Raw genomic sequence first — 13,871 nt, forward strand, 5'->3', positions numbered from 1 at the left:
CTGTCCCTCGTGTCCCATGATGGCAATGTAATTAAAACCTGACATATTCTTACTTGCTTAACAAATGAACAATTGCCTTTTTCCAGCAAGGCCTTTTAAAAATGTAAGTTCTAACTTTATGCAGACCCACAGCCTTGATAAATCCTCCACACACTGACGGTGCGTTTACAGAGAAGACTGACAGATGCTTCATACTATGAGCAATACATGACAGCCTCAGCAGCATTCACAGACACTGAGCACTCAGCAACTTCATGGCTGGGATCTCACAGCAGACACAGAGCAATAAAGGCGGCAAGTGTGCGCTCAAAATAACCGCTAACCCAGGCAAGTAACCAGGACGACCAGGGACTAAGATTGAGGTATCTTTCATTGTCCTCGAAGGAAGACTTAACCTTTGCACTTGACTCGCCACAGCCTCTGGAGCAACCAGTAACAAGCAGTGGACGACGGGACCCAATTTCAGATCTTCAGCTTTGTTTATGGATTATTTCAGGACTGAGCACTGATGGTGGATTATCTGATTGTTATGTTTGTTGTTAGGATGAAAGAAACCAGAGCTCATGGAGAGAACCTCCAAACTCTTAAAGGAATAGGCCACCGTTTTTAAATACTGAGATATGTTCTTACCTGAGCTTAGACGAGCTGATATAAAGCTGTCTGGTCTCAGTCACGTAAAGAGAGCACAAACGGCGTTAGCATTTAGCCTCTCCTCTTCTCATCTATGGATCCAAATGGAGGTGAAGTAAGAAGTGATCAAACTCTTTGTCGTTTTTCTCCGTTTGGATCCATAGATGAGAAGAGGCGAGGCTAAATGCTAACGCCGTCTGTGCTCTGTTTACATGACTGAGGACAAGCGTAAAGACCAGACAGCTACATATCAACTCGTCTAAGCTAAAGGTAAGAACATATCTCTGTATCTAAAAACGGTGACCTATTCCTTTAACAGAAAGGTACCAGAGTCTAAACCCAAGGCCTTCTGTTTGTGAGGTAAGAGTGCTAACCCGCACCAAACCAAAACACATGGACAAACCAAACGAAGGGGCTTTGTCACATGACCAGCAAAGACAAACACACTTTCTTCTTTTTTTTCGGACTAGACCACGCCATTGTACCCCCTCTCTGCCTTCTGCGCCTCCCTCACCCCCGCATTGTGCTCCGAATAAAAGTTCCTCTGTGCGTGTCAAGGGCAGAGTGGTGCATGGTGTGGCTTGGGACAGACTGAGCGCCAGCGGCAAGGGACTGTGCACATCACCCATCCCAGATTTGGATGAGGACACAGAGAGAGGCAGGAAGAAGTATCAGCGTTTAAGTCATGACATGGACTTACCGCGCAACAGGCAGCCCCCTCTTTCCCAGGTCGGCTCGGACCCTTTCCCCGATGTGACGATAGACATCCACCAATGCTGTTACGGAGGCCTCACGAACCTACAAAAACAAATCATTACTTAAACAATGCCCAGCACTCGACTGTCATTTTACACTGAAGAGTTTAGACCAATTTTCCAAGAAGAGTGGCCTTTAATGGAAATGCAAATTCACATAAGTCACGATTGCAAAAGGGATGTTTTTTTGTTTTTTTTGGAGAGGAGTGCTGTGATTGGACAGTGAGGCGATGTTAAGGGGATTTTGTGCAGCTGAGTGTGGGTGGGACTAGTGACTGTGTTGATTGGCCAAGATGTCGTGTGGGCAGATAATCATTGGGTAGACGGCAGGAGCAGATTTCAGCTTCGGGATGCAACTCCACAGGAGGTTAAACCAAACCGCTCTCCCTCTCTTTAGTTGAATATTTGAAACTAAAGCTGTGTGGGTTAATGGATTGACGCGTGCAGTGCCTATGATTCAGCAATAAAGCTTTGTGAGGGACTTTATGGGGCCCATCACCAGCTAATAACAGCACAGGAGCAGACGCCATCAATATGTCGAACTGCAAAGTGAACAGAGCCTAAACATAAAAGCATCGACGAGGGAAAAAAAGACTGAATTACATGAGATGGGGTCACATGGGGCACATAATGTTGCATCCGCTGGTAGCATCCTAAACTACTGTGATGCCTGCGCTACCAAACAGTGGGGAATCTGTGAAAAATGTGTCGTTATAGGCGTTATTATTCATCATAGCTTTTCTAGCGCACTCCCTTTATAAACAATTACAAGCTGAAAAAGAATGAGTGAAAAAGTGTGAGTGAAAACTGAAATATTTGAAGGAAATTGGAAATGCAAGATGATTAACAATGATTTTAAGATGAGATGGGTGAAATTTTCATTGATTTATGTTTGAAGGCGAGACACTGCAGCTGAAAAGGAGAAAAAATTAAATTAAAGCTGTGGCACCTGATTTCTCCTGTTCAAACCTGTCCAGGCAAATTAATCATATGCACATTTCATGCCCGTGTACAGCTTTTAGTGGTGGCAAAGTGAAGCAGGGGAGACCAAAATAAAGTGCACTCATTTAGATTCTACTTTTATCTTCCATCGCTCAATATACATTTAGGTGAAGACAAGGTCTGTTTGTTGCTGCGATTACGACAGACTCTGTGGTGCTAAAAATATATTTACTTTTCAACAAAAAATCAGGAACCCAGCTTTAATATTACAACAAACAATTTAAAACTTTTGCTGTAGATGACTGATATAAGGATAAGGATAAACTTTATTGTCCTATGGGGAAATTATCTTGGACCTGCCATGCTGTAGTTCATACAATAACATTATATGACAGTGCATTAAATCAGCAATCAGCTCATTGGGCATAATTTCATCAGTGGAATATGGCTGTGGCCTTAATGTATTGTACATTAAGGCCACAATGTTACCCAAAGATTCATTGAGGCAATGAATTGATCATAAAAAGACCCAAACACATAAACAAAAATAAAATATGTTTTGTCATTTTATGTTTTCATATAACAGATAAGAATTTCCTATATTTTCAGCAGTGAAATCTCAATAGTGGATAGGCCAGGTCTAAATGTATGGTTTTATATTAGTCACATGGGTTTGGGGGGGATTTTGGACCTTGTTTAGTTTAGATTAATAAATTGAATATCAAAAAAATCCTCAAAAAAAAAAAAAAAAAACCCTAAAATATTGTTAAGTCCAAGATTGGAAAGTGAATATTATTTATAAGAGTGGAATGAAAACCATTTTGATAAAACAGGCGCTGAAGTTTTGTATTGTCTGCGAATGCGCGTGGATATTTCTGTCGTCTTTAGCCGCGAATTTCTCCCAGAAAGGAATCTTCCACACCCAGATTACAGCGTCACCTCAGCCGTCTTTTGCAGTACATGTGGGTACAGAACATGTCGATATTTGTGAATGAATCCGTGTAGCAGTGTTATGTTGCAGTTACTTCCTGAATATGTACGCCGTGCTAGTGGACTGTCTCGTAAAGGGTAAAGATCAGTGTCTAACTTTAAGCAACAGGAAGCATCTCTGCTGTCAGCTTGGGTTGGAGGGAGTGTGGACAGGATATAAACATTTAAATATCAAACAGCTGCTCCTTATACACAACACTCACCTGCGGGTTTTGGTCTCCAGTCAAAGAACAGAGATGAGGGACGAGTTTACTGACGCTCAGCGCATGAGAACCATGTCTAGAAGGAACAAAGCTAGTGGTTAATACAGTAGGACAACCATTTAGAAACCTGACTTCTTTAAACATGGTGTGCTATGAGGAAGCTTGACATTCACTAGAACTGTGTCACTTTTCACTAGCAAAAACATGTTGAATAACAATGTGCCATAAATAGTCATAGACCTACAAACTACAATGACTTCCTTGATTGAAATGGTGGTGAATTATGACAAAATAAAACATCTATACTTTAATGGAACTATTTAAAAGACCCAGCATTGTGTCATTTTGAAGGGGATAAGATTACTTGAGCAAGATTAAATGTTAAGCCTTTGTTGAAAGTAACATAGGAGCAAGGCCGTGTAATCACATGGCATTGGCCGTGGCCCGACTTGTTGCACGTATACGTCTTTATAGTCAGACTAACACTTAAGAGGATTAATCCTGAAGACTGTGATTCTTAAACCAGCGACAAAGAACACGTTCACCAACTTGCCACGATAATACAGCACTATATGAACGTTTGTTTGTGCTATAATGTTAGGGAATGATTTATTAATTTACTTTGCTGAATTAAAATATAACACAGGAAGTAAACATGAGTAAAAAGGGAAGCTGCTCACGTGGAGAGTGTGGCACTGAGACAAAGGCAGATTCCTTCTCGACTGCGGAAGTTCTTGTGTTTGAAACCAGGGACCAGCCTTTCCCAAACATACTGTGGACAAGAAAGACACAATGGTTAATGAGCACACACGAAAAGGGGCAGTTTGATAATACGACAAAAGTACTGCGGTCAAGTAGGGACTGAATATATGGAGAGGAAAGACTGGGTAAAGCCGTCTCTGAAGCAGAATTGAGAAAAAGCTAAGGCAGCTCCAAAAGTGTCCAGAGGAGGGGGCTCAAAACACATTAGCTTTTACACATACAGAGTGTCTATCTGAGTAAAAACAGCAGCGTTTAACATTTGAGTTCACTTTCTCTTAACTCGCTTTATCTCTCAAGACAAGAGAGACTGTGATTCATAATCCACAAGATGTATTCAAGGGCAGGACGCTGTGACTGTAGTTTATGATCAGAGCCTTACCATGGGGGAGGCAGCCTGCTCCATACTGTGGAGGATGAGCGCCTGGCTGTTCTCCCTGACCTGGTCCTTCCCATCACCCAGTCGGTCCACGAGAGCTGGCACCACTACAAAACAAGGCCACAGAACGAACGGGTCATGTGATGGACAGACACAATATCGAGGGAGGAGAAATATAACAAACATAAATGTGATCAAATACAGTGACGGTTTGACTAGGGAAGTTTATCTTTTTACATGAATAGCAATTGGACCTTGAAATTGGTGTTTTGCCAAGGCTAGAGGATAAAGTGAGGACAAATGAGAAATGGACCGTAACTAAAATTATGTCAAGATCATGAATCGCTCTCGTATCACGTCCACTTAAACACTCAACTGCTCCGTCATCCAAACACAAAAGCTGGATCACTGTATTTTTGTTCATAATAAATGAACCTTACGTACGAGTATGAGCACAGACAGGACAAACTCTTAAATAAACCTCAGCTTAAAAACCTTATCCTTGTGCTCTTTAACACAGAAAAAAAGTTAAATTTGACTCCTCCACAGGTCTGGCTGTAGACCAAGGCCCCACTGCAAACTGACATTGACTAGTGGATTAGGGCTCAGCAATAAATTACATAAGGAATTGTGTGTTAACTGTTTTTTCTCCCTCAAACATAATGAAAAACTGTCAGAAATAAACAAGCGCATATTTTATTTCTTAATATGTCACCAAAACAGGCAACTTTATAACAAAACCGGGGCCAATTTTAGCCAAAACTGCAACCGAACATGTTTTGGACCATCCTTTAGGTATTTTTGATTAGAGGTTGACCGATGTATCATCCGATATTTGGGGATTTTACAATAAAGGATAATCTAGCGCCGATAAAAGACAATACCTCCAGGACCGAAAGTGATAGAGACTTCCCCTTTGCATTGAAAAAGCAAAGTCAGGGTTTTAAAACGAGTCCTCCCACAACTTCCCAGACCTCGTGGGAACAGAGAAACATTGGAGGGTAGTTCGACATCCGCGCAGCAATATCTTTACTGCGCGGATGTCGAAGTACTCCTGGTATTATTACGCCTTACAATATAGTTCCCCTATTTTTCCGCTTAGAAAATCCACATTGTTTAATTTTGTGTAATTATACTTTATAGTGTAACAGTTCACGTAACCATATTTAGATGAGCTTGGTAGCTTCTATCTTCACCTCCTTTGGAGCTATAGAGGAGAGGAGGAGAGGCTGAATGCTAACGGCGTCTGTGCTGTGTTTACATGACTGAGGGCACGCGTGAAGACCCGACGGGTCCTAAAGATCTCGTCTAAGCTCAGGTTAGAACATATCTCAGTATGCAAAAACGGTGGCTTGTTCCTTTAAGCACAAGTTTCACCAACTAAACCTCAGGGAATATGGACTGCGTGTCATTTTGAAGCACAGAACCTGGAGGACCCAATTGCTGAGCTTAGTTTTAACCTCCACAATGGTATATTTTTTTGCCGTGCAAAATGCCGCGGCTAGAAACAGCATGCTAATGCTAACAGCAGCATGCTAATGCTAACAGCAGCATGCTAATGCTAATGGCAACACATCAAAGCAGGGACAAAACCATGACTGAATCACGTAAAGTAATACAATAATATCGGCCACTGCTGGAGTGGTCAAATATTTATGTTTTTAATAGATTTTGGGCCAAAAATATCGAACTGGTATATCGGCATCTGCCTATTGTTGTTGAAAAATGTCATAATTTTCCAATAAGTTTAAATTTAATGCCACTTTGAATCCAACTTAATGACTTTTAATGCTTTTTAATGCCCCGTGGAAACCCTGCAGGCACAGACGACAGGCAGCCCCACTGTTACTTCATATTTCCATTAAAATTGCAATCGTTAGAGAGAAAGATTTATTTAAATTTCTGGCTACATCACCTTGCCATAGTTGAGAGAGAGTTAACTTAAATCCATTTATTGCACAGCCCTGGTGTCCTGGTGTAGCGCTTACTTGTTAGTTTAGTTTATTTCATGCTTAAACTATTTCACATGGAGCGTATTCAAACTGAAAACACTGTAGTAAATGAAGGCACACACGGACAAACAAACTCCAACCCAAATTCCTACACTGTCTGCAACATCACTGAGGGAGTAACGCGGTGATGTCATCTGCCCTTTTCCTGTACAGTGCGTGTGCGCGCGTGATGCTAGCAAAACAGCTGGTTTCCATGGCAACAAAGACAATACCCTCAAACAGAGAAATGACAGGGGGGCCATTGTGCCACACGGCTGCATCATGCTGCTGTATGTGCTGTACTGCATGTGAATATGGATATTTAACATTTAAACACGGTAAAAGTAGATACGAGTATACAATGGATCTCCGAAATAACTCAATGACTGTCTTTAATATTGAGATAACAATAGAAATGCAAAATTTTCCCTCAGATTGAGTAAACAAACAAAATGAGTCAAAGATCCAAAACAAGGCCAACGTGGAAGTAAATCTTTTCTACATCCTTCTAGGACCTAACACGTACAAAAGCAACTGTTATTTTAGTTTAAAATAGCAGATCTAATCGCTTGTCAGAAAAATCAGTCAAGATATTTTTGTTCCATAATTGTGCAGCCGTGTATTAGATAACTTTCAGAAGAGTAAAAGAAAAATCATTGACTCCTGCGAATGACGGAGTCCTAAGTAAAAACATCATGTGATCTGGTTCATGTCAACTCTGAGAAAAATGGAAGATTAGCGAGAACGGCCACATCTAAACTATGGGTCTGTGTTTAAACATTCTGTCCTTTCATTATTCATCATCATCATCAACCTTTATTTAAAACAAAACAACAACACACACAAAGGTTTAGAGCAGACAACTGTACCTGTGACGCCACAGTTCTTGACTGACTTTGATGTTGGTCAAGCTCATAATGATAATAATAATCATCATATTCTCACAGTTGTTGAGCCAACAAATAAATCTGTACATTACGTTTCTCAAAACGGCATGACAAGTTCGGATCCCAGCAGAAACAAATAAGATGCTGGAACTCTCCCATCACGGTCTTTTGTTTGCCACGTTAAGTTTCCGTATGCTCAGATGTCTATAGTTTGACCACAGGTGTGCCGTATATAACGGTGAACAATAGGCATAAAACAGCGTCTTTTCTCACGCACGAGCATGTTCGCCTGCACATACATCAAGCAGCACTGCCGGAGCACGTCATCATCATCTGCCAAATCATCAGTGGTAAAATGTGCAGATTATTTGAATTTAAATGAAAGAAAATTCAAATCCTTATCATCTCTTGTTCTGCAAATCATCATGACACTCATCCCTGCGTTATCTTTGATGTAAAAATAGCAAAAAATCCGCACAGCTGGGGAGCATTCAGTTGTGCGGCTTTTTTGCTATTTTTACATTGTTACTTTTTGATCCAGCACACTGGCTTAGGACCGGTGGATGTGCGTGTCTTTACTGCATTATATTTGACGTCATGAGCCACACCATAAAAACACATTTAAAAGTTCCTGCGTACCAGCACTGCTTGGACTCAATACAACAAGATCGTCGGCATACATAAGATGATTTACAAAGGTAGACCCAATAATACAGCCGGTCCTACACACATTTAACAGTTGCTAAGACTATACAGTTTTCCTGGAATGACACACAAATCACTTGAAGTAACGTAGCTCAGATTGTCAACATGAGCACAAATTCAACACAAAGTGCAGTGGAAAGAGCAGAGGCAGTGGATCAATACAAATCTCAGTTTCAATGACCTCATCTTCATCCCCTCAGAGAGCTGTAGAGGAGGGCCGCAGAGTGGAGAAACCGGAGAGCGCAGGAAAACAGAGGGGAAAGTCAGACGCGGAGAGGACGGAGATTTAAAATGCCAGCAGCACATTACGGACATGTTTTCACCATCAACTTGAAACACTCCATACAGCAAGGAACGCTCACAATATTCTGTTGTTTTCAGACTGAGCACACTGGTGATTTACCAATTGTGACCACATTTCAATTCGATTGCTCTTCAGTGTGCAGCCCTTAAGGACAGACATGGGTCCAGACAGCAGGCGGCCCAAGGCTGAAAAATGTATCTGTGAGGTGACTGACTGTACTTTGCACTGTGTGTCATGATAAGCCACTTCCGAAAGCTGCGCTCCTGAGAAGAGGAAGTTTGTTGTTGGTGACAGGAGCCAGTCTGGCTGACAAAGACAGCTGCTGGGACCAAGGCACACAAAGACCAATGTGATACAGGATCTGTTTATGAGATCATAGAGAGCTAGGTGTGGTTTGGGTGTAATGCACTGAGCAGAAGTATGGCCGACATTTAAAGAGCCTAAAATAGACCAAAATATGGAATACTGTACGAGGAATTACGGACAAGGACACAAAGGAAGAGGAAGTTAGAGTCAGGAGAAGCATTGCCGAGTTTAAAGGAGTTACTACTACCCATAGAAGTAGCAGTCGGCAGTAGCTGACAGTACTGTGATGGTAGAGTACTGTGAAGGACGGCTACCACTGGAGCAGACTGTCATTGTGTCCTTAGGCAAGACACTTCGCCCGCCTTATAATGAGTGAGATGCAGTTGCCAGCTGTGGCTTGAATAGTGGCTTACCTCCACTGAGTATGGGGTGAATGAATGATGGCTACAGCTCTTTGAGAAGTGGGATGAGCTTGTAAAGCACAGCACAAGTGCGAGCCGTTCAAATTATTACAAATGGGCCTGCTTTTATAAAGATTTTCAAAAATAGATTTACATAGCTGATGATTTTAACAAACATCGGTCATTGAGCAACAAAACAGATGCTGTTATTTCTCACCTGTGCCCAAGTATCCTTTGAACCGCTCTCCCAATCGATCCACGAACGCACCACAGATATCTATCCCCAGCAGCGCCACCTAAAAACAAAACAGTTAATGTAAGACATGTGAAAACTGTCAGGAGTGTCATTAAATAATCAAAGGGTTTTGAATGATTTGAACGTTGTGTAAACAATGGGCATGCTGAAATTGCCATTTCATTTGGCACATTGTTGTTTGATTGTGTTTGTGTAAGCATCACTGGTGTGATTCCAGACTCGGCAGCCTGTCATCACTGGGATTTGCTGTAGTAAATACCATTTGGCTCGTGACCTGAGTCTATGAAGCGAGCCATGTTTTTTCTCTCTCAACAGTAAAGCCGACTTTTCCACTGTTCCTGATTAGAATCACATCCCACGCTGTGCTGTGCCACTGGAATGCTTGTCTTGGCAAAGACGTGGTCAAAGCAGCAGGCAAAACCACATTCAAAAATTACTTTCCCATATCTATAAACGACTACTCGGTTCTTTTCCTTGTTTGGACAAAGGGGAACCGGGCCAGGTGACATCAAACACAAAAGGCCGATATGCAGGCAAAAAGCTGAAATAGGAAGCAGCCAACGACATCGTTAGAAAATCACCTGAAGAGAAAACAAGCTGGGTTCACTGAGATGACTCTTTCATGACCTAATTTTGGAGTAAAGATGGAAAACAGCGGGATAAAGACGAAACCAAGGAAACGAGCCTCCCATCCCCCCTCCTGTACCAACCAGCACCCCAACAAGCTATGTTCCATAACCATATGTCATCATCAGAGAGAGAGACGGGGGGCAAAATATGCAATACCTTTCATTAAAAAGTAACAGCATTGGATTGAATTAAAAACAATACAGAAGGTAGAGTCTAAAGGTCGTTTGGTAGCTTATAGAGCAAGTTGCTAGAAAAAATATGAACATCTAGCAGCATGAATGGCTCTTTGTGAGCACCCAGGTTACAACTTAAGATGGCTTAGTTCACTAATAGGCCACGTTCAGGCTTTACACTGGATTTCAAACAGGCCAACAGGATGTTATGGAAAAAAACATCAGCACTAGAGCTCCATGTAATAACATTTGGGAATCATAAAGAGAATTAAGATCAACATTTCAAACATTTTTACTTTTATGATCCGAGTCTGACCGACCACATTTAAATGATTTGAACTTTATGTTCCTGCAGTTCAGTGCAATGAGGTAAACGACAAACCCACACAGCAGAAGCATCTTTCATACAGCGCTGCTACATTCACTCCATCTTTGCCACGGCTTTGCTATATTGAATCTGCCAAGTCATGGACGGGCTCCTTCAGACTCTGTGGAGAGGAGGTGCACACTGAGCGATATATCTGTCAGCTACAAGAAAATATTGTGTTGTTTCAAAAATATGCTAAATGAATTCATCAATGACAAGAAACCGCTTTACGCAGCTGTAAAAACTACTGGTGAAAGAACTTATCTTACTATAAAGATCGACTTAGAGCTGAGGTACCTGACTTTTTGTCGTCGCCTCCACAGAGTATGATGTAAACAAACCTTGCTTGAACAATTGGGATATGCAGGGAAGGGAAGGGAAGGGATTGTGAGAGCTAGAAATGAGTGTCATTATCAGCTTAAACACTAATCACAGGTGTTAAATGCTATTGTAAAAGAAAACATCTGGGTCTTCTGGAAATTATTCACAAAACATTGACAGAGTTTGCAGATCCCCTTTTTCAGAGCGGTACTTTCCATCTGAAGAGGAAACTCGAAAAAGCAACTGGTAGGACATTTCAGTAACTGTTCAACAATAGCTTTGAAAACAAAGTCTAAATCTTTTGTTTGTTAAGAACTGTATAGTATAGAAGATATTTGGGGTCTTAAATGAATGAAAGCCTCAGCCTAGTTTTGGTGCTAAATTAGTGGTGACATATGGTGGCAACATCGCTCCTTTTCTTTCGCACAGTGCACAGAAATGTCCCTTGAGAGGCTTCCCAGTAGTCGTCACAAACCCCCCACATGTGACCATATAATTTGAACAGTGTGCTAAAAAACTGAACAATAAATTAAAACCATTTGCTGTGTGCACGTCTCTTTAACATCTACACTTGAACACATAAGATCTTCTTCGGTTTGATTCCCCAATCCGGGCTCATTTGTGTTGGGTCATGTATTCCTGACTTCAATTAAAGCCTGAGCAGATATTGTAAGTATAATAATGAGTCAAACCAAACTGTGAACTCTCTCTTTGATACCAGGCCTTAAACAATTATCTGACTTGTCCATCTTCAAAAGCTATGTGCCACCACCAAGTTTCCTGCATACGCCAAAATACTTTCAGCAACTTATCACCAAAACTAAACAGTTGCACATTTATAAGATCCAAGCCTTCCGAGAGTTTCAAAAATAATGTGTCGTTTTCAATCAGACCTTTTGCGATATAGTGGGGCTTCTTGCTAGACCTAATATTACATATGTTTTTGCGATATATTGTACACTGTTCATTATACAACGATATTCCAAGTCTTTGTGGTTGAATCTTCTGCTGCATTCCCCTTCATCCCTCAATGCATCATCATCGTCTCTCCTGGTTCAGTCGTCTATTCATCTTTGGGAGCTGACTCAGCACATTGCAGCTAACAGCTCCTTCCTCTTTGGCAGGGTAAACTGAGACACAAGAGCTGCCACTCTTATTTGATTAGCCTGTTGAAAACCTCTGGCTTGCACTGATAATACGCCTATCTCAGCCTGGATTGTGAAGAAAATGTTTCTTATCCAGTATTCCTAATATATGCTTACCACACATGTGCAGGTTAAATGTGAGAAGTGACTGGTAAAGCAGACAGATGGAAAAATGGGGGGAAGGATGGAGAAAAGGCCCATGTCATAACAAGGAGTCTGCAGACCCCTCCCCCTCCAATCAGGGCACTGTTCTGACAATAGAGTCTCCTCAGCACATGCCCAGTCCTGGCAATGTTAACATCACAAAAACCACATTGAGCCACAGCCTGAGATCTACAAATCTACCATGGCAACAATATAAATGGCCTGAAAGCAATTTCTAATAAAACAATGTCACAGACTTAAAGTGCATTATTCATGTGTCACTGCTTTGAACACTGGAGTCAGATCAAACGGTCTATGCTGAAATTACAGGCTCACCTTGAAATTGCTGGAGTTGATCCATCCCGTTAGCTCATCTATTGTCTTGTCTAAGCGGGGTTTGTCCTGCTCCACGTCTGGAGAGCGCTGAGGGTCGCTCAAGTAATCAATAAGCTCCTGGCCGACCTGTAACCTGCGGGAAACGTCTTTTTGTACGACCTGCTGGTAGAAATAGTCCATGTTGTCATTTTCCTCCATTGGGCACTCGGTGCCGAGAGGCCCGCCCCGGGACCTGGCCGCAGACTGAGGATAGCGGAGCTGGGGTCAGGGCTTGAACTGAGCTGTGCAGTCGCGTAAACAAACAGACTGACTATGGGATGAGGCAACAAGGATCTTAGGTGTGATAATCAACATGTATCTCTTCTGGGGTAATTTTGTTGTTCACAAATCATCCTTCAGCATAGTGGATCAAACTTTAGACACAACAGTGTGATTTTAGCTTTTCCAAAGTCGTTGAAGACAATGAAATAAAACTGAAACAAACTTCCACAGAAGAACGGTTGTGTTCAGGACTTTCCACACAAGCCCACGACAAAGCGACGTGCCAGTCTGATCTATTTGTTATGCTAGCAAAGCAGCACGTAGCTCATTAGTGCGGCGACCCAAACAAGAGCTAGCTCAGAGCTAACGCTACCGCTCAGCTCCGCAGGCCCAGCACCGCTTCACCGGTCTGTTCATGTCCACAAGCTGAGGTCCGCGGACACTGTGTCCGAAGGGTAAAGTTGCAAAAAAACTTCCAGCAAAGTACAGAGCTCCAGTGCCACAATTGTAAGATTTTATATAATCCGTATTTAAGCGCCAATTCCTGTGATGTGAAGTGAACCTGCCGGGACTGCAGTTTGCCGAGAGGCGCAGCCGATCAACGATCAAGTCTGGGTCCTTGAAGCCGCACAGCTGTCCAACATGGTGCCTGACGGAAATCTCAAATAAACATGTATTTGTCCTTAGTGTAGTTGGAAACTGTATAATCAAAACATGTCTCGATTAATCGATATTTGTTGTCTTTTTTTAGTATATTGTGAGAAAAACAGTCTTCATTTATTAAACTGCTGGGTGTGTCTGTCATGTTAGTAGGTCTATACTGCCACCCAGTGGAGCTAAATGCTCTAATCGCCCTGTGCTTGAGTCCTTGAACAGTCAAAAAATCACAATGGATTTATAGACCCTTTAATTGTCTGTAAACATTCCGGGCTGCTAATTTTTTTTTTTTCTTAGGATGGGAAAGAGCTTTTTCCATTGATTTTAGT

At 41.8% G+C, this 13,871-nt stretch overlaps 1 protein-coding gene across 12 annotated transcripts in view; it reads right to left on the bottom strand.

Moving 5' to 3' along the window:
- clasp2 (cytoplasmic linker associated protein 2) overlaps window positions 1-13,479 on the bottom strand; it is a 45,040-nt gene extending 31,561 nt beyond the window's left edge. For 10 of the 12 annotated variants that reach the window (XM_079571477.1, XM_079571476.1, XM_079571471.1 and 7 more), the window contains exons 1-6: window positions 12,625-13,478; window positions 9,470-9,548; window positions 4,662-4,765; window positions 4,201-4,292; window positions 3,521-3,596; window positions 1,331-1,428 (exon numbers count right to left, since the gene is read on the bottom strand). In XM_079571477.1, coding sequence (XP_079427603.1) covers window positions 1,331-1,428; window positions 3,521-3,596; window positions 4,201-4,292; window positions 4,662-4,765; window positions 9,470-9,548; window positions 12,625-12,822 — 647 coding nt within the window. In that variant the 5' untranslated portion in view covers window positions 12,823-13,478. Of the gene's footprint in view, window positions 1-1,330; window positions 1,429-3,520; window positions 3,597-4,200; window positions 4,293-4,661; window positions 4,766-9,469; window positions 9,549-12,624 lie in introns of all 12 variants that reach the window. The other 2 variants (XM_079571465.1, XM_079571475.1) reach the window with 2 other exon arrangements.
- Window positions 13,480-13,871: the final 392 nt, after the last annotated feature.

The sequence above is a fragment of the Gobius niger genome, assembly GCF_951799975.1.
Source record: "Gobius niger genome assembly, chromosome: 14".
NCBI lineage: Eukaryota > Metazoa > Chordata > Actinopteri > Gobiiformes > Gobiidae > Gobius > Gobius niger.